Below are 21,947 nucleotides of genomic sequence, written 5' to 3'. Positions count from 1 at the left end.
TGCACTGTCGTTCAGATGAGACGTTAAACCGAGGCCCCGTCTGCTCTCTCAGGTGGACGTAAAAGATCCCATGGTGCTATTTCGAAGAAGAGCAGGGGGAGTTATCCCTAGTGTCCTGGGGCCAATAATATCTCTCAATCAACATCACTAAGGCAGGTTATCTGATCATTATCACATTGCCGTTTGTGGGAGCTTGCTGTGCATAAATTTGCTACCGCCTTTCCTACATTACAACAGTGACTACACTTTAAAAAAAGTACTTCATTGACTGTAAAGTGCTTTGGGACTTCCAGTGGTGGTGAAAGACGCTATAGAAATGCAAGTCTTTCTTTCTTTAATTGTAGCTTCTCGGCCTCCTAAGGGCCTGTCACTCATGGTGTAGAGGGGGCAGCAGGCCACTCGCTCCACTTACTTAATCGACCCCGTCCCCGCCGACTGGGGCAGAGCAAGGACCCGAGAATTCCGAGGTCATAGGATTTTACAGCATAGAAGAGGTCAGTCGGGCCACAGTGCTTGGTGCTGGCCCTCTGAAAGTTCTATCCACTCCGTCCCGTTACCCCGCAGTTTCCTCATACCCTTTTCAATTTTCAAAGTATTTATCCACTTCACCGGCGAGGCCGCCCATGAGCAAACAAGGTTGTTAGGGTCATTATTAAAAAAAAATTAGGCCCGTGTCATCTTTAATCCTTGAGATAGGCAACTGTGAATTAACCCTTTGTCTGTCTGCATTTCGCGACGCTCAGGAGGAGAAGAAGAAGTGTACCTACCGCAAGTTTTTCCATGCAGACGTTGATGGCTGCCAGCAGCAATGTACCGTCGTGTTCTGGAAACCCAAATGCTGCAGCAATTACTATGGAAAAAACTGTAAAGGTGGGTGACATGAATCAGTCATTCATGAAAGAAAGACTTATGAAATAATACTGAGCGGCCTGCGGGTGGCGCTGTCCAGGGAGAGTATAAATACTCGGGCACGGGCCCAGCTTGTGCAGGACATTCTTAACAGGAACTAGTGAAGGACACAACTAGACCTCCATGTTGTAAAACAGTTGATTAAAGCTTTGTTTAACGCTTAGACCAAGTGCCTAGTAGTTTTCTTATGTCAGTGGGTGACGAGTTTAATTTGATGCTGTTCAACTTGCCAATGCGCTGACGTAAGCGAATGTCTTGCGTTGGTCCTCAGGACCTGGGCGACGCTGGCAAAGCCGGCATTTATTGCCTGTACCTTGTTTTCAAACCCCTCCGTGGCCTTGCTCCCCCCTCCCTAACTCTGAAACCTCCAGGCCCTACAACCCTCCCAGCTCTCTGCACTCCTCCAATTCTGGCCTCATGAACATCCCCGATTTTAATCGCTCCACCATTGATGGTCGCACCTTCAGCTAGCCAAGGCGCTAAGCTCTGGAATTCACTCCCTAAAACTCTCCGCCTCTCTCTCTCTCCTCCTTTAAGACGCTCCTAAGAACCTACCTCTTTGACCAAGCTTTTGGTCATCTGCCCCTGTATCTCCTTATGTGGCTCGGTGTCAAATTTTTATCCGATAATCACTCCTGTGCAGCGCCTTGGGATGTTTTACTACCTTCCAGGCGCTATAGAAATGCACGTTGTTGCTGTTGTTGTTGTGGTCCCCAGTTGCCCCGAGAAGGTGGTGCCGGACCTTTCCTTTTGGAACCCTCGCAGTTCTTGGGGTGAAGGTGCCCCCACAATGGGTGTTGGGTAGGAAACCCCAGCGACGATGAAGGAACGACGATTATTATAGGCCCAAGGCGGGATGGTGTGTGACTTGGAGGGGGAAACGCAGAGCGGGTGGTGTTCCCGTGGGATTCCTGCTCTTGACTTTCTCAGTTGTAGAGGTCGCAGGGGCAGGGAGGCACCCCGCGTTGCTCTTTTACAGACACGCCCTGCGGCTGCAAACACGCGTGACGTTCTTGCAAAGCTAAAATCGGGTGTTAGGCTTATCTTTCACTCGCTCAAATCAGCACACAACACCTCCATTCACAATCAGCATTGAGGGCTCCTCGTCCCTGCATTAGTTCTCACTGCATATTCCGAGTTTTACCAAAGTGCTGACACAAACATATTTCTGAGTGTAATCTAAAATTTCTTAAATCTTTATACACAGTGAAATGAGGTATAGAAAATGTCTTGGATGAGACGTTAAACCGAGGCCCTGTCCGCCCTCTCAGGTGGACGTGAAAGATCCCAAGGCACTATTTTGAAGAAGAGCAGAGGAGTTCTCCCCGGTGTCCTGGGGCCAATATTTATCCCTCAACCAACATAACAAAAAAACAGATGATCTGGTCATTGTCACATTGCTGTTTGTGGGAGCTTGCTGTGCGCAAATTGCTTGTCTCATTTCCCACGTGACAACAGTGAGCACACTTCAAAAGTACTTCATTGGCTGTAAAGCACTTTGGGACGTCCTGAAGTCGTGGAAGGTGCGAAATAAATGCAAGTCTTTCTTTCCTTCCTTCCTTCCTTCCTTTCTTTCTTCGCTAACTGTCTACCGTGCAGTTTCCAGCCTGAGTCTCACGGTTTTGGCAGTGAAAATGCTTATTCACGAGCAGATAGCACCTCACTCACCCAATCCAAAACCAATTCCATTGCCCCACGCTCCGCCAATTGCCACAGTGCGTCCCCTTCCATCAGTGGAGGTTGGAACTGCCTGGAGACTAGTCTGGATTTAGTTAGTGTAACTCAGGGTTAATTCCGCATTAAAATAATACTGATTGTAAACTCCACGATTCTTTCCTTGTACCGCAAAATCTATCCCACAAGGAATCAATGCGGAGATCTTTAAAATAAAAAAAAAAACAATTTATACTCAATTTTATACACAACACAGCGATACAGTTGGGAAAGAAATTGCAGAAACACACTCTGCAGTGCCACTTACTGGCCAGAGCACGCAACTACATTATTACAGGCGTAAGAAAAACATGGGAACATGAGGAAGAGGAGGCAGTTTATGAATTAGAATTCAGTTAATTAAATAAACAAAAAATCTGGAATAAAAAGTCACCGCACGGACTGCAGCGGTTCAAGAAGGCGGTTCACCACCACCACCTTCTCGAGGGCAATTAGGGATGGGCAATAAATGCCGGCCTTGCCAGCGACGCCCACATCCCGTGAATGAGTAAAAAGAGATAATGTGTAAATTATAATCCATCCTTAAGGTGGGGGCTTCTATGAAACTGCTAATTGGGTGAAAAATGCTTTTTTTGTCTTATGATTCTAAGCGAGTCTAACAGGCTGCTCCTCTGTTTTAGCCTGCCCAGGAGGTCCAGAAAACCCATGCAACTCCCATGGTGTTTGCGATGATCAGTACACGGGAACAGGCAATTGCAGCTGCTCCACTGGATTTAATGGCTCTGCTTGTGAGCTTTGCCTGCCTGGGAGATGGGGATCAGAATGTACAGGTAAGGTTACATTGAACAGAAACCAACCTACAGCTTTATCATTTCTGCCTCAGAATATTTATTTTATTTATCGTTTCCATCGCATAATGTCTGTGAATCAAAGCTCCATTAGCCATTTCGTGTGGGTTTAAAAAAAAATCATTCAGGGGATGTGGGTGTCGCTGGCAAGGCCAGCATTTATTGGCCATCCTTAATTGCTCTTAAACAACTGAGTGGCTCGCTAAACCACTTCAGCGTCAACTACATTGCTGTGGGTCTGGAATCACATTTATTTATTTAAATTCTAGTTGCTAGGGTGGGATTTGAACTCATATCTCCAGATCATATCTCCAGATCACTAGCCCAGTCCTTTGGATTACTAGTCCAGTAACATAATCACTATGCTACCGTACCCCTATATATGTTAATAGGGTAGACATAGAGAAGCTGTTTCCACTTGTGGGTGAGACCAGCAGTATGGGCCATAAATATAAGATAGTCACTGATAAATCCAATAGGGAATTCAAGAGAAACTTTTTACCCAGAGAGTGGTGAGAATGTGGAACTTGCTACCACAAGGAATAGTTTAAGGGGAAGCCAGATAAGCACATATTGAGAAAGGAATCGAGGATATGCTGAGAGGGTGAGATGACGGAGGGTGGGAGGAGGCTCGAGTGGAGCATAAACACCGGCATGGACCTGTTGGGCCGAATGGCCAGTTTCTGTGCTGTAAGTACTTTGTAACACTTTGTAAAGTTCGGAGCTTCTCAAGGCTATAAGGGCAGTGTGTAATAAATCATGGATGTAATAACTTTCTGTTAGCTTTGAACAACACAAAAAAAAGGAAAAGTGACAGCGCTTAATAAAAACTATACAACTTTCACTGATGAATCTTGGAAAATCAGACTGGAAATGGGGGGGGGGCGCCAAGCAATCATGAGGTGTTGCAGTCCATAGGGCATTATCGGGTGATTCGACTATTTCAGGTCACCAACCTCTATGCAAATTTAATTTATAACAAATGATGTGAGACCAACTGGCGTTGCTGGTTTCAAACAATGTGGCCACAGTATAATTGTAATCCTCGATGCCATATCGGTGCAGCTTCTTTCTCTCTTAAATTGAATTTAATACCCCTCTGGATCGCACTGCTTCAAACTGAGACCCCCAAAAAAGCTGTGCAACTGCAAATTAGTAAAATCCAAGATAGGTCGCATTTTTAAGAGCGTGCAACTAAAATATTTTGCATACAAGCACACGAATGTCCCGACACTTTCACACCATCGCACCGATGTTCAAGCCCTGTGCACAATGCATGACACACAAAGTGACTTTCACAGGATCAGCAGTCGGCCATTCAGCCCCTCGAGCCTGTTCCGCCATTTACTTAGATCATGGCCAATCTGCAGCTGAACCCCGTTTACCCGTCTTTGCCCCATATCCCTTGATACCCTTACCTAACAAAAATCTATCCACCTCAGTCTTGAAAGCTCCAATTGTCCCCCAGCACCCACAGCCTTTTGGGGGAGAGTGTTCCAGATTTCCACTACCTTTTGCTTCCTGATTTCACTTCTCAATGTTCGCCCACCATAGAAAACAGCCGCCCTGTGTCTGCCCAATCGAATCCTTTTAAACACTTCAATGAAATCGCCCCTCAACCTTCTAAACTCAAGGCAATACAAGCCAAGTTTATGCAATCCGTCCTCATAATCTAACCCTTTAAGCCCCAAGAAACACGACTGGAAGAGATGCGAGTGGCTCTGCTCTGTCCATTCGTACAGTTGCAAGTGCCGTTTAAGCAGTTATTGGACAGGTGCCTGCGGTACAACTCACGCGTTAAACTGGAGCCGCGGAAGGGGGAAATCGAAGTAAGATCATCAAAGGGTTGAGTTTCTTTCACTCAAAAGTATTGGGGGGGGGGCAATTTTAAGCTAACCTGACCATCGGGAAACGGACGGGATCGCTGGTTTCACACCCGGCCCGATTTAATCTCCTTTGAAGTCAATGGAGCAATATCGGGCGAGGTGTAAAACCAGCGTTCCACCCGGTCCCGTGGGTTTCTCACCCAGCAAGTAAGATTAAAATTATCCCCCCCCCCCCCGACTGTATCCCAACTTTTCCGATCTATTGGAATTCTCTCCAGCCCTTTGTAAGCCTGAGAATCTATATTTTAGGATTCTAATTCAACAAACAAAATGTCCTTTACAGCCTGTGATTGCACTGAAAATGGAGTCTGCGATGATGGTGCCAATGGCCAAGGAATATGTTTCTGCAATGAAGGATGGACTGGAGACCGCTGTGAAAGACAACTAGGTACGGCATAAGTGAATGAATTGCCCTATGAACACATTGTCAGTACATCTGTTCACCACCAGCCTAAATCTCTTGGTTAAATTGTAAAGGTACATTTGCCACTTGCATTGCTCCCAGTGCAGAGCCTTGCCCACTGGGAGCTCATGTCATTAAATCACATGGGTGTGGTCCACGACTTTCTGCTCGACTCAATTCATTGATCGAAAATCAATGGCTGGGCATGCGATTTCCCAGGGTCCGCTCTCGGTGGCCAAGGCTAAAAGAAAGACTTGCATTTATATAGCGCCTTTCACCACTTCAGGATGTCCCAAAGTGCTTTACACCCAATGATGTACTTTCAAATTGTAGTCACTGTTGTAATGTAGGAAACACGGCAGCCAATTTGCGCACAGCAAGCTCCCACAAACAGCAATGTGGTAATGACCAGATAGTCTTTTTTAGTGATGTTGGTTGAGTGAAAAATATTGGCCCAGGACACCGGGAATAACTCCACTGCTCTTCTTCGAATAGCATCATGGGATCTTTTACACCCACCTGAGAGAGCAGACAGGACCTCGGTTTAATGTCTCATCCGAAAGACGGCACCACCGACAGTGCAGCACTCCTTCATTACAGCACTGGGAGCGTCAGCCTAGATTTTTGTACTCCAGTCTCTGGAGTGGTAATTGAACCCACAACCTTCTGACCCAGAGGCGAGGGTGCTAGGCACTGAGCCACGGCTGAAAAGTCTCCGCCCCAGCACAGTGCATGTGGAAAATCTATCTGGCTTGAACTCGCCTTTCACTCAAAAATACTTCACTGCGTATTTTCAAGCAGCTAACGGCCCTGCATTAGCAGCCACTGAATGTCATCAATTTTGAGAACTCACGAATCAAATAATAGCACTTCTTACAGTTTGATTTGGAACCAGATCTTAATTGAACTGTAACAGAGACATCATTTAACCTCTTATCCCAACAATGATTCCATATGTGTAAGGGTTGCCCTTTTTGCTATTGGCGTTGTTTTTTTAAAATTTAATAGTGCACTTCATCTTTTTTTCTCATCAATTTTCTCCCCTCCCATCCCTTCCTCTCGACTCCCCTCCTCTCTCCAACGGGAGATTGGCAGAATTCCTGGAGAAATTAGGTCAATGGCCAAAGATGGCTGTTTATACTGGTTTCGCCAAAGTTACGGAGAATCCCACCAAAGCTCTATCTGTAACATCGCCCGACTCCGCCCTTGCCTCAGCTCATCCACTGCTGAAACCCTCATCCATGCCTTTGTTATCGCTAGACTTGACTATTCCGACGCACTCCTGGCCGGCCTCCCACATTCCACCCTCCGTAAACTTGAGGTCATCCAAAACTCTGCTGCCCGTGCCCTAACTCGCACCAAGTCCCGTTCATCCATCACCCCTGTGCTTGCTGACCTACATTGACTCCCGGGTAAGCAATGCCTCGATTTTAAAATTCTCATCCTTGTTTTCAAATTCCTCCATGGCCTCGCCCCCTCCCTATATCTCTAATCTCCTCCAGCCCTACATCTCCCCGAGAGCTCTGAGCTCCGCCCATTCTGGCCCCTTGAACATCTCCGAATTTAATCGCTCCACCATTGGCGGCCGTGCCTTCAGCTGCCTGGGCCCTAAGCTCTGGAATTCCCTCCTTAAACCTCACCACCTCTTTACCTCTCGCTCCTCCTTTAAGACATTGCTTAAATCCCACCTCTTTGACCGAGCTTTGGGTCACCTGCCCTCATATCTCTTTATGTGGCTCGGTGTCAAGTTTTGTTTGATAACACTCCTGTGAAGCGCCTTGGGACGTTTTACTATTTTAAAGGCGCTATATATAATTGCAAGTTGTTGTTGTTGTTGTTTTAGCAAGCAGTATGGCATTATAATGCCGTTGTCATGCTTTTTTTATTCTTTGGTAGCTGTGAAGCCAGTGTGTTCACCTGTTTGTTCCGATGATGCAATCTGCAAGGAGAACAACACATGCGAGTGTAAACTGTACTATGAAGGTGATGGAAGGACATGCGAAGGTGAGCCAACTTTCTCTTTTTCCATTACCAGCAGCGATGTGCATGTGTGAAATGTCAGGATCGAATGGCTTTTCAATAGCCTAGGAAAGGGGCTAAACATAGGAGCAGGAGGAGGCCATTCAGCCCCTCGAGCCTGTTCCGCCATTCAGTGAGATCATGGCTGATCTGTATCTTAACTTCATCTACCCGCCTTTGTCCCATATCCCTTAATACCTTTGTTTAGAGCTTTTTCTCCTTGTGGGCTCTTTAGGTGTGTACCACGGATCCTCACAGGCTGCATATAAAGTTCAACTCCATCGTTGATTGAGGTTGAGTAGATTGGGCCTATACACTCTGGAGTTTAGAAGAATGAGAGGTCATCTCTGTTAGATCCATGATTCTTTAAATAGGATGTTTCCCAATAACTACATGGAGGCTGTAACTTAACAATCAACAGGTGTTTACTGGAGTAGGGTAGTCTCAAGACTGGGAGTACAGAGGCAGGCTCAAGGCTTATATACAGGTGTGGTCACTGCCGGTACTACAGTATACAGGAGCTGTAAAAGTAGTTCTCTCTTAAAGGTACATACACTACAATTCCTCCCCTTTTATATTAACAGTACCCATAACATTCAAATAACAATTAACACTTTAACATGCAGATAGTGGTTGAATTTTTTTACTCCCCATACTAAGCTGAGGGCCTCCCTGTCGATCTGGGCATAGTTGCACTCGGCTGAGGTTAGTGACCGAGACGCAAAGGCTACTGGCCTCTCCAACCCATCCGGGAATTTGTGCGACAACACCGCTCCAATACCATAGGGTGATGCATCACATGTCAACCGGATTGGTAGTGCTGGGTTGAAATGGGCCAACACCTCTTTTGATGTGATCAAATCTTTGCACTTCTGGAAAGCTCGTTTACATTCGTCATTCCACTTCCATAGTACCCCCGTTTGCAGTAGGGTATTCAGTGGGTGTACTACTGTCGACAAATTTAGTAAGAACTGATGGTAGTAGTTCACCAACCCGAGGAACACATTTTCCGGTGCTGGAGCCTTGACTACTGCCTCAATCTTTTCAGGGGACTTATGTAACCCCTCTTCATCAATAACGTGGCCACAATACGAGATCTGCTTCTGGAAAAACTCGCACTTGTGGCGATTAGCTCGTAGCCCATATTCCTTTAATCTAGCGAGCACCTTCTCCAGGTTGGCGAGGTGCTCACCGTCATTTTCGCCCGTGACCAGGATGTCGTCCAAATAACACTGGGTCCCTGGAATTCCTTGCAGGACTTGATCCATTGCCCTTTGCCAAATAGCCGGAGCCAATGCAACCCCGAACACCAGTCGGTTGTATTGGTAGGGACCTTTATGAGTGTTGATCGTGAGGTATTGTTTCGAGGCTTCTTCTACCTCCATTTGCAAATACGCCTGGGTCAGATCAATTTTGGTGAAGCGTTTATCCCCAGATAGCGAGGCGAAAATATCCTCAATCCGTGGAAGCGGATATTGCACCGTGTGAAGGACTGGGTTCACTGTCACCTTGAAATCCCCACAGATGCGGACCTTCTTTAGTTCCCCAGGTGTATTGCTCAACGACCTCTTCATTGCAGGGACGATGGGTGTAGCCCACTCGCTCCAGTCTACTTTGGACAGTACTCCTGAACGTTCCAACCCTTCCAGCTCTGCTTCAACGGCTGGTCGGATCGCATAAGCCTTAAAAAACTTTGGACTTGCATTTTCCTCTATTTTAATCATTGCTGTTATGCCTTTTAGTGTTCCGAGTCCCTCCTGGAACACTTCTTGTGCGTCAGTTAGCATTTTTGACAGTCGTCCAGGTGTGGCGTCGTCATCTTTTTTGGCCTCAACCTTCAGTGCCTGTATGGAATGCCAATCTAGTTGTATCTTCCGGATCCATTCACGTCCTAGTAGTGGTGGTCCTCCATCTGGCAATACATATAGGTCCATTTTAGGTATTTCCTGGCCTTTGTATATCACTTTCACCCTTATTTTTCCTTTGGGGTAGACTTTTTGCCCCGTGTACGTCTTCAAGACAATCTCTGTAGCTTCCAAGGGTATATGTGGAAATAGCCGCTTGTAGTCCCTTTGGTTTATGACTGTTAGGGCTGATCCAGTGTCCAATTCCATTTTCACTTGGACTCCATCTATCTTGAGTGTGACCCAGATAGTCTGGTGATCCTCCATTTTGGTTACCTTATGTAGTTTCAGATAACCCAGCTCCTTGCTTCCGGAGTCTGTATCACTTCCCTGTTCGTCTGAACTACTGTCCATCACCTTATGTACCTTTTTGTACTTCTCCTGTGGAGATTTCTTGCTGTTGGTTTGCTTCCCTGACCTGCAGACTCTTGCTATGTGTCCTGCTTTTCCACACTGTCTGCACACTTGGTCCTTGAACCAACAATCCTTCTGATCGTGTGTTGTTCTGCCGCAGTGATAACACTTCCCTGCTCCATATGACATTTCATTGGTGCCGTATTCTTGCGGTCTCCGTTGTATCTCTGCAGCGCCCCGTGTGGCTGCTTCGTGTGATACTGCCATGCTGAAAGCCTTGTCCAACGTAAGATCTTTTTCTGATAGAAGCCGTTTCTGGGTTCCTTCACTTTGAAGCCCACACACAAACTTGTCCCTTAACGTATCTGATAGTCCCGCTCCAAACTGGCAGTGTTTCGATAACTTGCGCAGTTCCGTTAAGTACTCAGCATTACTTTTGTCTTTATGCTGGTTCCTTTTGTGGAACTTAAATCTTTCTGCTATCAGCAGCGGTGTGGGGCTTAAGTGGTCCTGTAGGATTTCTACTATGCTTTCGAAATTCTTCTCCACGGGCTTCTCTGGGGTTATCAGGTTTCGCAGTAAGCCATAAGTTTTTGCACCCATGGAATTTAACAAAACCAGTGCTTTCCTAGCATCTGGCACTTCATTCGCCCTGCAGTACACCTCAATGCGTTCCACATATGTCGCCCAATCTTCGACTTCATTGTCGAACGCCGTGATACTGCCACTCTTCGCCATCCCTGGGTGTGATTTAACTGTCTAAAATGGCGTCTCCCGCGCTCTCCCTTCTTCTCCGCTGGAACAAAATGGCGTCTCCCGCACTTTCCTTCCTTCCCGCGCTCGCCCTTCTTCTCCGCTGCGGCTTCTAAAAATGGCGTCTCCCGCGCTCTCCCTTCTTCTCCGTGGCTCAATGGCGTCTCCCGCGCTCTCCCTTGTTCTCCCCGTGGACGCGGTTCAGCCCTTGAGCCCTGGCTGTGCTCTGCGCATTCTCCTGTGCGCCTTTCCCGTTGCCGTCGCTCGGTCCTGAACCCGGCTGCTGCTTTACCCTCTCTCTCTCTCTCTGCTTGTTTTTCCTCGACGCCGCTCGGTTTTCAACCTCTGGCCGCGCCCTGTGCGCTTCACCCTCTCTCTTACCCCGTTGACGCTGCTCGGCTTTTCTACGCTATCGGTCGGCTCCCGCCGCCGCTGTCCGGGAAGGGTGTGCGCTGCACCTGTTGCCAGTCTGTTGCTGGATCGTCGTGGCTGGGGAACCAAGCCCGGCTCTCAACAGCCTCTCCTGCGATGTTTACTTGCTGCCGGATGACTGGGTGGTTGCTCGTTGTCGACGCCCGTGCTTCTGGCCTCGACTTTCTTCCACCGTCCTCCCGGAGCGACTCCTTGACGGGAAATGCAGAGTTGCAGGCAGATTCAAATCAACCTCATCGCCACTGTTAGATCCGTGATTCTTTAAATAGGATGTTTCCCAAGAACTACACAGAGGCTGTAACTTAACAATCAACAGGTGTTTACTGGAGTAGGGTAGTCTCAAGACTGGGAGTACAGAGGCAGGCTCAAGGCTTATATACAGGTGTGGTCACTGCCGGTACTACAGTATACAGGAGCTGTAAAAGTAGTTCTCTCTTAAAGGTACATACACTACAATCTCATTGAAACATACAATTCTGAGGGGGATTGACAGGGTAGATACTGAGTGGCTGTTTCCCCGGGCTGGAGAGTCTAGAACTAAAGGGATAGGACTGAGATGAGGAGAAATGTCTTCACTCAGAGGGCTGTGAATCTTTGGAATTCTCTACCCCAAAGGGCAGTGGATACTCAGTCATTGAGTATATTCAAGGCTGAGATTGATACATTTTTGGACGCTAAAGGAATCAAGGGATTTGGGAATCGAGCGGGAAAGTGGAGTTGAGGTCGAAGGTCGGCCATGACCTTATTGAATGGCGGAGCAGCCTCGTGGGGCTGTATGGCCGACTCCTGCTCCTGTATCTTATGTTCTTACGCTCCTATCATCCCATTAAGTTGCATTTCAAGCTGCCGACACTAGCAAAATCTCAGCGTTCTGATTCAGGATTAATCCACCAATGGGGCAACGGCGCTAAGAACAGCAGCTTTCCAAACCTCCAGGCCCACAAAGTTCAAACAGCACAAACTGGCAAGTGGGAATCACAAATGGAGTTGTCCGACCTTTGTGGGTCAGATTGCCCAGGCTGTAGATTGGCCACCCCTAGAATCAAGGGGAGGCAAATGCTTGACTCTTCATAGGATTCACCTCCTTAATCAGAGGATTTCCATGGCGCCCTTGAAGCACAGAGTTCTGTATACTATATTAACTGTGTAGGTGCTATGCTACAAGGTAAAGCATTAATTTATTTCTAGACAAATTTAGTCAATCAGATAAAATACGGTACATTAATACGGACTAAAAATTGCCCAATCATCCTGTTAAATCCGTGTATCTTGATGTATGGTGTCCTTCAATAAATAGACAGAGACTGCAGATAACAAACAACAGGTGTTTACTGGATGAGGGTTACTCTAAAACTAACAGTACAGATCCCTACTCAGGGTTTATATACAGGTGTGGTCACTGCCGGTACTACAGTATACAGGAGCTGTAAAAGTAGTTCTCCCCTTAAAGGTACATACACTACAATTCCTCCCCTTTTAGATTAACAGTACCATAACATTCATTTAACAATTAACATTTTAACATGCAACATTAACTGAAAATAGTCCATTTATAAATTCAGTCTTTGGGGCGGCTTCCTGATCCTTTCTGGATAGCACCTTTCCTGAGTGTCTTGCTCTTGGTGCGGAGGCGATTCTGGCCCCCTGTCGTCGGTTAGTTCATCAGCTTCCGATGCTACTGTTTCTGGGGTAGATGCTACCTGTATGTCGGGTTCATCACCAGGTACGCGAGACCTGGGGTTGACTTGGTCCTGTGACTCTAGGATCTGGTCGACATGGCGTCTCACAATGTTCTCCCCAACATCCACTGTGTACATTAGTGGCCCCTGCCGTGTGCATATCGTTCCTGGTTGCCATTTCTCTGTTCGGTAGTTGCGGGCCAAGACTGGTTGCCCTACATTGAAGCTCCTTGTCGGCTTCTCATTGATGTGCTGGAATTGCTTATTCTCAACGTCTCTTCGTACATTTGGTCTGAGCAAATCCAGACGAGATCTCAACCTTCGGTTAAAGAACATCATGGCCGGGGTCTGGTTGGTGACTGCATGTGCCGCATTTCTGTAGGCTAACAGGAAATTGTCCACCTTATGCTGCAGTGGAATGTCATCATCGCACATGGCCCTTACTGCTTTTTTAAAGGTTTGTACGAACCTCTCAGCCAATCCATTTGTGGCTGGATGATACGGGGCGGATGTGTAATGCCTTACCCCATTCCTTTTCATAAATCTTCGAAACTCTTCGGACACAAACTGTGGTCCGTTATCAGAGCAAATCTGCTCTGGCAAGCCATTCCTGGCAAATATGGTCCGTAGGACTGCAATAGTTTTCTCCGTGGTGGTGGAGGACATTTTGATCACCTCAGGCCATTTCGAGTGCGCATCCACGGCTATTAAAAACATTGAGTCCATGAATGGACCAGCAAAATCAATATGCACCCGTTGCCATGGAGATGAGGGCCGCTCCCATGGGTGTAGAGGGGCATGTGGTGGTGCATTTTGGACCTTCTGGCATCCTGAGCAGCTCTTTGTCAGGTCCTCGATTTGCTGATCGATCCCCAGCCACCACACATAAGCCCTAGCAAGGCTTTTCATTTTCACCCCTCCCAGATGGCCTTCGTGAAGCTCATTGAGCACTCTCTCCCTTAACTTGGGTGGAATTACCACTCGGGATCCATACATCAAGGTCCCCTGGCATACTGACAGCTGTTCTCTTCTGGATGAGAATGCTGGCAACAGTGAGTCGCCATGTGTTGGCCATCCCCTCACCGTCAAATCATATACCCGAGACAGTGTTGGATCATTTCGGGTCTCCTTCTCTATATCAGCGTTAGTTACTGGCAAGCGTTCAATTATAGTCGAATAAAATATTTCGACAGGGTCCACTGCTGGTGCTTCCTCCGCAGTAGGCAGTGGCAGGCGTGATAGCCCATCAGCATTTCCATGCTGTTTCGTGCCCTTATACTCGATTTCATATTGGTGCGCCCCTAGAAAAAGGGACCATCTTTGTAGCCGTTGCGCAGTCCTCACCGGAACGCCCTTCTTTGGATTAAAGATGGAGACAAGTGGTTGGTGGTCAGCCAGCAAGGTGAACTTCTGCCTGTGCAGATAGTGGTTGAACTTTTTCACTCCCCACACTAGTCTGAGGGCCTCCCTGTCAATCTGGGCGTAGTTACACTCGGCTGAGGTTGGTGACCGAGACGCAAAGGCTACTGGCCTCTCCGAGCCGTCCGGGAATTTGTGCGACAGCACCGCTCCAATGCCATAGTGTGATACATCACACGTCAACCGAATTGGTAGTGCTGGATTGAAATGAGCCAACACCTCTTTTGATGTGATCAATTCTTTGCACTTCTGGAAAGCTCGTTTACATTCGTCATTCCACTTCCATGGTACCCCCATTTGCAGTAGGGTGTTCAGTGGGTGTAGTACTGTAGACAAATTCGGCAAGAACTTATGGTAGTAGTTCACCAACCCGAGGAACGACCTCCGTTGTGACACATTTTCCGGTGCTGGAGCCTTGACTACTGCCTCAATCTTTTCAGGGGACTTATGTAACCCCTCTTCATCAATAATGTGGCCACAATACGAGATCTGCTTCTGGAAAAACTCGTATTTGTGGCGATTAGCTCGGAGCCCATAATCCTTCAATCTAGTGAGCGCCTGCTCCAGGTTAGCGAGGTGATCACTGTCATTTTCGCCCGTGACCAGGATGTCGTCCAAATAACACTGGGTCCCTGGAATCCCTTGCAGGACTTGATCCATTGCCCTTTGCCAAATAGCCGGAGCTGATGCTACCCCGAACACCAGCCGGTTGTATTGGTAGAGACCTTTATGAGTGTTGATCGTGAGGTACTGTTTTGAGGCTTCTTCTACCTCCATTTGCAGGTACGCCTGGGCCAGGTCAATCTTAGTGAAGCGTTTCCCTCCAGATAGTGAGGCGAAAATATCTTCAATCCGCGGAAGCGGATATTGTACAGTGTGAAGGATTGGTTTCACTGTCACCTTAAAGTCCCCACAGATGCGAACCTTCTTTGGTTCCCCAGGCGTATTACTCAACGACCTCTTCATTACAGGAATGATGGGTGTAGCCCACTCGCTCCAGTCCACTTTGGATAGTACTCCTGAACGTTCCAAACCTTCCAGCTCTGCTTCGACGGCTGGGCGGATCGCATAAGGTACCGGTCTGGCCTTAAAAAAACTTTGGGCTTGCATTTTCCTCTATTTTGATCGTCGCTGTTATGCCTTTTAGTGTTCCGAGTCCCTCCTGGAACACTTCTTGTGCGTCAGTTAGCATTTTTGACAGTTGTCCAGGTCTGACGTCGTCATCCTTTTTGGCATCTATAGTCAGTGCTTGTATGGAATGCCAATCTAGCTGTATCTTCCGGATCCATTCACGCCCTAGTAGTGGTGGTCCTCCATCTGGCAATACATATAGGTCCATTTTTGGTGTTTCCTTGCCGTTATATATAACGTTCACCCTTATTTTTCCTTTGGGGTAGACTTTTTGCCCCATGTACGTCTTCAAGACAATCTCCGTATCTCTCAAGGGTATATGTGAGAATAGCCGCTTGTAGTCCCTTCGGTTTATGACTGTTAGGGCTGATTCCATTTTCACTTGAACTCCTGCTATCTTGAGCATGACCCAGATAGTTTGGTGATCCTCCGTTTTGATCACATTATGTAGTTTCGGACAACCCATCTCCTTGCTTCCGGAGTCTGTATCACTCTACAGTTTGTCTGAACTACTCTCCGTCACCTTATGTACCTTCTTGTACTTCTCCTGTGGGGGTTTCTTGCTGCTGGTTTTCTTTTCCAACCTGCAGATTCTTGCTATGTGTCCTACTTTTCCACACTGCCTGCACACTTGGTCCTTGAACCAGCAATCCTTATGGTCGCGTGTTGTTCTGCCGCAGCGATAGCACTTCACTGTTCCGTATGACATTTCATTTGTGCCATATTCTTGCGGTCTCTGTTGTATCTCTGCCGCGCCCCGTGCTGCTGCTTCGTGTGATACTGCCATGCTGAAAGCCTTGTCCAGCGTAAGATCCTTTTCTGACAGAAGCCGTTTCTGGGTTCCTTCACTTTGAAGCCCACACACAAACTTGTCCCTTAAAGTATCTGCTAGTCCCGTTCCAAACTGGCAGTGTTTCGATAGCTTGCGCAGTTCCGTTAAAAACTCAGCATTACTTTCATCTTGATGCTGGTTCCTTTTGTGAAACTTAAATCTTTCCGCTATCAGCAGCGGTGTGGGGTCTAAGTGGTCCTGTAGTATTGGCACTATGTTTTCAAAATCCTTTTCCGCTGGCTTCTCTGGGGGTTACTAGGTTTCGCAGTAAGCCATACGTTTTTGCACCCATTGAATTCAACAATACCAGTGCTTTCCTGTCATCTGGCACTTCATTCGCCTTGCAGTACACTTCTATGCGTTCGACATATGTCGTCCAATCTTCGACTTCATTGTCGAACGCTGTGACACTGCCACTCTTCGACATCCCTGGGTGTGGTTAGACTGGCTCAAAATGGTGTCTCCCGCTCTCTCCCTTCTTCTCCGCTGCGGCTCAAACAAAATGGTGTCTCCCGCGCTCTCCCTTCTTCTCCGCTGCGGCTCAAACAAAATGGTGTCTCCTGCGCTCTCCCTTCTTCTCCGCGGACGCTGCTCGGCCCTTGAACACTGGGTGCGCTCTGCGCGTTTTCCTGCGCGCCTCTCTCGTTGACGCCGATCGGTCCTGAACCCCGGCTGTGCCCTGTGCGCTTTACCCTCTCTCTTACCCCATCCACGCTGCTCGGCCTTTTTCTGTGGCGTTGGTTGGCTCCAGCCGCCGCTGTCCGGGAAGTGTCTGCGCCGTACCTGTTGCCAGCCCGTTGCGCTGGATCGTCGTGACTGGAGAACCAAGCCCAGCTCTCAACAGCCTCCTCTGCGATGCTCAAGTCTTCGCTGGATGGTCGACGCCCGCATTTCTGGGCTCGGCCTTCGTCTTTCACTGTTCTCCAGGAGCGAATCCCTGGGAGGTGATGCAGAGTTGCAGGTAGGTTTGAATCCACTCGTCGCCAATGTTAAATCCGTGTACCTTGATGTATGGTGTCCTTCAATAAATAGACAGAGACTGCAGATAACAAACAACAGGTGTTTACTGGATGAGGGTTACTTTAAAACTAACAGTACAGATCCCTACTCAGGGTTTATATACAGGTGTGGTCACTGCCGGTACTACAGTATACAGGAGCTGTAAAAAGTAGTTCTCCCCTTAAAGGTACATACACTACACATCCCAGTCTTATCCCATCCCAGAAAGCTCTTGGTCAAAAGCTACCAGTACCATGTATGCCCGTTGGAACACCAGGAATGGACATGGTAGATCAGGTCCTAGTTTGGGCATGAACCTGAACACTTTCAATGTGGACACTGTTACGTCCGTGTAATAATAAGAAAAGGACAGCAGAGAACGGTACAACAGGTGTTTACTCAACGTGGTTCAAACTGCAACTGAAACAACAGATTACTACTCAGCATTATATACAGGTGTGGTCACTGCCGGTACTACAGTATACATGAGCTGCAGAAAGTAGTTCCCCCCTTAAAGGTACATACATTACAATTCCTCCCCTTTTACATTAACAGTGCCATAACACTCATTTAACAATTAAATATCAAACTAATTACAATTAACACTTTTAACATGCAACATTACCTGAAAATAGTCTATTTATAAATTCAGTCTTTGGGGAGGCTTCCTGATCCTTTCTGGATAGCGCCTTTCCCGAGTGTCTTGCTCTTGGTGCGGAGGCGATTCTGGCCCCCTGTCGTCAGTTGGTTCATCAGCTTCCGATGCTACTGTTTCTGGGGTAGATGCTACCTGTACGTCGGGTTCATCACCAGGTACGTATGGGCAAGGCATGGGGTTGACTTGTTCCTATGACTCTAGGATCTGGTCAGCATGGCGTCTCACGATGCTCTCCCCAAAGTCCACTGTGTACATTAGTGGGCCCTGCCGTGTGCATATCATTCCTGGCTGCCATTTTTCTGTTCGGTAGTCGCGGGCCAAGACTGGTTGCCCTACATTGAAGCTCCTTGTTGGCTTCTCATGGATGTGCTGGAATTGCTTACTCTCAACATCTCTTCGTACGTTTGGTCTGAGCAAATCCAGGCGAGATCTTAACCTTCGGTTAAAGAACATCATGGCTGGGGCCTGCTTGGTGACTGCATGTGTCGCATTCCGGTAGGCAAACAGGAAATTGTCCACCTTGTGCTGCAGCGGAATGTTGTCATTGTACATAGCCTTTATTGCCTTCTTAAAGGTTTGTACGAACCTCTCAGCCAATCCATTTGTGGCTGGATGATACGGGGCGGATGTGCTATGCCTTACCCAATTCTTTTTCAAGAACCTCCGGAACTCTTCAGACACAAACTGTGGTCCGTTGTCGGAGCAAATCTGTTCTGGCAAGCCATTCCTGGCAAAAATGGTCCGTAGGACTGCAATAGTTTTCTCCGTGGTGGTGGAGGACATTTTGATGACCTCAGGCCATTTCGAGTGCGCATCCATGGCTATTAAAAACATTGAGTCCATGAATGGACCAGCAAAATCAATATGCACCCATTGCCATGGAGATGAGGGCCACTCCCATGGGTGTAGAGGGGCCTGTGGTGGTGCATTTTGGAGTTTCTGGCATCCTGAGCAGCTCTTTTTCAGGTCCTCGATTTGTTTATCGATTCCCAGCCACCACACATAAGCCCTGGCAAGGCTTTTCATTTTTACCCCTCCCAGATGACCCTCATGGAGCTCATGGAGCACTCTCTCCCTTAACTTGGGTGGAATTACCACTCGGGATCCACACATCAAGGTCCCCCGGCACACTGACAGCTGTTCTCTCCTTGTCGAGAATGCTGGCAACAGTGAGTCGCCATATGCTGGCCATCCCTTCACCGTCAAATCATATACCCGAGACAGTGTCGGGTCATTTCGGGTTTCCTTTTCGATACAAGCATTAGTTACCGATAGGTATTCAACTATAGTCGAATGGAATATTTCGACAGGATCCACTGCTGGTGCTTCCTCCGCAGTAGGCAGTGGCAGGCGTGATAGCCCATCAGCATTTCCATGCAGTTTCGTGCCCTTATATTCAATCTCATAGTGGTGCGCCCCTAGAAAAAGTGACCATCTTTGTAGTTGTTGCGCAGTCATCACCGGAACGCCCTTCTTCGGATTGAAAATGGAGACAAGAGGCTGGTGATCAGTCAGCAAGGTGAATTTCTGCCCGTGCAGATAGTGATTGAACTTTTTCACTCCCCACACTAGGCTGAGTGCCTCCCTGTCAATCTGGGCGTAGTTACGCTCGGCTGAGGTTAGTGATCATGATGCAAAGGCTATTGGCCTCTCTGAGCCGTCTGAGAATTTGTGCGACAGCACCGCTCCAATGCCGTAGGGTGACGCATCACAAGCCAACCGAATTGGTAACGCTGAGTTGTAATGGGCCAATACCTCTTTCGATGTGATTAGTGTTTTGCTCTTCTGGAAAGCTCGTCTACATTCGTCATTCCACTTCCATGGCACCCCAGTTTGCAGTAGGGTGTTCAGTGGGTGTAGTATTGTAGACAAATTTGGCAAGAACTTGTGGTAGTAGTTTACCAGCCCGAGGAACAACCTCAGTTGTGACACATTTTCCGGTGCTGGAGCCTTGACGACTGCCTCAATCTTCTCTGGGGACTTATGTAACCCCTCTTTATCGATAACGTGGCCACAATACGAGATCTGTGTTCTAAAAAACTCGCATTTGGGGCGGTTAGCTTGGACCCCATATTCCTGCAATCTAGTGAGCACCTGCTCCAGGTTGGCAAGGTGATCACTGTCATTTTTGCCCATGACCAGGATGTCATCCAAATAACACTGGGTCCCTGGGATCCCTTGCAGGACTTGTTCCATTGCCCTCTGCCAAATAGCTGGAGTTGATGCTACCCCGAATACCAGCCGGTTGTATTGGTAGAGACCTTTATGGGTGTTGACCGTGAGGTATTTTTTTGATGCTTCTTCTACCTCCATTTGCAGATACGCCTGGGCCAGATCAATCTTAGTGAAGCGTTTCCCTCCAGATAGCGAGGCGAAAATATCTTCAATCCGCGGAAGTAGATATTGTACGGTGTGAAGGACCGGGTTCACTGTTACCTTAAAGTCCCCACAGATGCGAACCTTCCTTGGTTCCCCAGGCGTGCTGCTCAACGACTTTTTCATCACAGGGACGATGGGTGTAGCCCACTCGTTCCAGTCTACCTTGGACAGTACACCTGAACGTTCCAGACTCTCCAGCTCTGCTTCAATGGCTGGGTGGATCGCATAAGGTACCGGTCTGGCCTTAAAGAATTTTGGGCTTGCATTTTCCTCAATTTTAATCGTCGCTGTCATGCCTTTTAGTGTTCCGAGTCCTTGCTGGAACACTTCTTTCGCGTCAGTTAGGATCTTTGACAGTCGCCCGGGTGTGATGTCGTCATCCTTTTTGTCAGCCACAGTCAGTGCCTGTATGGAATGCCAATCCAGTTGTATTTTCCGGATCCATTCACGTCCCAGTAATGGTGATCCTCCATCTTGCAATACATACAGGTCTAGTTTTGGTGTTTCCTTACCGTTATACATAACGGTCACCCTTATTTTTCCTTTGGGGTAGACTTTTTGCCCCGTGTACGTCTTCAAAATAATTTTTGTGTCTCTCAAGGGTATGTGTGAGAATAGCCGCTCATAGTCCCATCGGTTTATGACTGTTAGAGCTGATCCTGTGTCCAATTCCATCTTTACCTGGACTCCTGCTATCTTGAGAGTGACCCAAATGGTTTGGTGATCCTCCGTTGTGATCACATTATGTCGTTTCAGACAACTCAGTTCCCTGCTTTCAGAGTCGTTATCACTCTTTTGTTCGTCTGAACTATTCTCCGTTATCTTATGTACCTTCTTGTACTTCCCTTTGGTCGGTTTCTTATTGCTGGTTTTCTTTCCCGACCTGCAGACTCGTGCTATGTGTCTTACTTTTCCACACTGTCTGCACACTTTGTCCTTGAACCAGCAATCATTATGGTCGTGTGTTGTTCTGCCGCAGCGATAGCAGTTCACTGTTCCGTATGACATTTCATTTGTGCCATATTCTTGCGGTCTCTGTTGTATCTCTGCAGCGCCCCGTGCTGCTGCTTCGTGTGATACTGCAATGCTGAAAGCCTTGTCCAGCGTAAGATCCTTTTCTGATAGAAGCCGTTTCTGGGTTCCTTCACTTTGAAGCCCACACACAAACTTGTCCCTTAAAGTATCTGCTAGTCCCGTTCCAAACTGGCAGTGTTTCGATAGCTTGCGCAGTTCCGTTAAATACTCAGCATTACTTTCATCTTTATGCTGGTTCCTTTTGTGAAACTTAAATCTTTCTGCTATCAGCAGCAGTGTGGGGTTTAAGTGGTCCTGTAGGATTGACACTGTTTTCAAAATCCTTTTCTACTGGCTTCTCTGGGGTTACTAGGTTTCGTAGTAAGCCATACGTTTTTGCACCCATTGAATTCAACAATACCAGCGCTTTCTTGTCATCTGGCACTTCATTCGCCTTGCAGTATACTTCTATGCGTTCGACATATGTCGTCCAATCTTCGACTTCATTGTCGAACGCTGTGATACTGCCACTCTTCGGCATTTTTGGGTGTGGTTAGACTGGCTTAAAATGGCATCTCCCGCGCTTTCCTTTCTTCCCCGCTGCGGCTTAAAATGGCGTCTCCCTCGCTGCTGCCAACGCCGCTCTCGGCGGTC

At 47.6% G+C, this 21,947-nt stretch overlaps 1 protein-coding gene across 1 annotated transcript in view; it reads left to right on the top strand.

Moving 5' to 3' along the window:
* Positions 1-21,947, top strand: part of LOC147106398 (stabilin-2-like) — a 206,221-nt gene that overhangs the window by 145,033 nt on the left and 39,241 nt on the right. Inside the window, exons 55-58 of the mRNA XM_086009731.1 lie at positions 744-870; positions 3,264-3,413; positions 5,601-5,705; positions 7,617-7,724. Coding sequence (XP_085865857.1) covers positions 744-870; positions 3,264-3,413; positions 5,601-5,705; positions 7,617-7,724 — 490 coding nt within the window. The remainder of the gene's footprint in view (positions 1-743; positions 871-3,263; positions 3,414-5,600; positions 5,706-7,616; positions 7,725-21,947) is intronic.

Source organism: Somniosus microcephalus, chromosome 16 (genome assembly GCF_052327205.1).
Source record: "Somniosus microcephalus isolate GS21.2 chromosome 16, FLI_Smic_1.0, whole genome shotgun sequence".
Taxonomy (NCBI): domain Eukaryota; kingdom Metazoa; phylum Chordata; class Chondrichthyes; order Squaliformes; family Somniosidae; genus Somniosus; species Somniosus microcephalus.
This window is presented reverse-complemented; position numbering and strand designations above follow the sequence as displayed.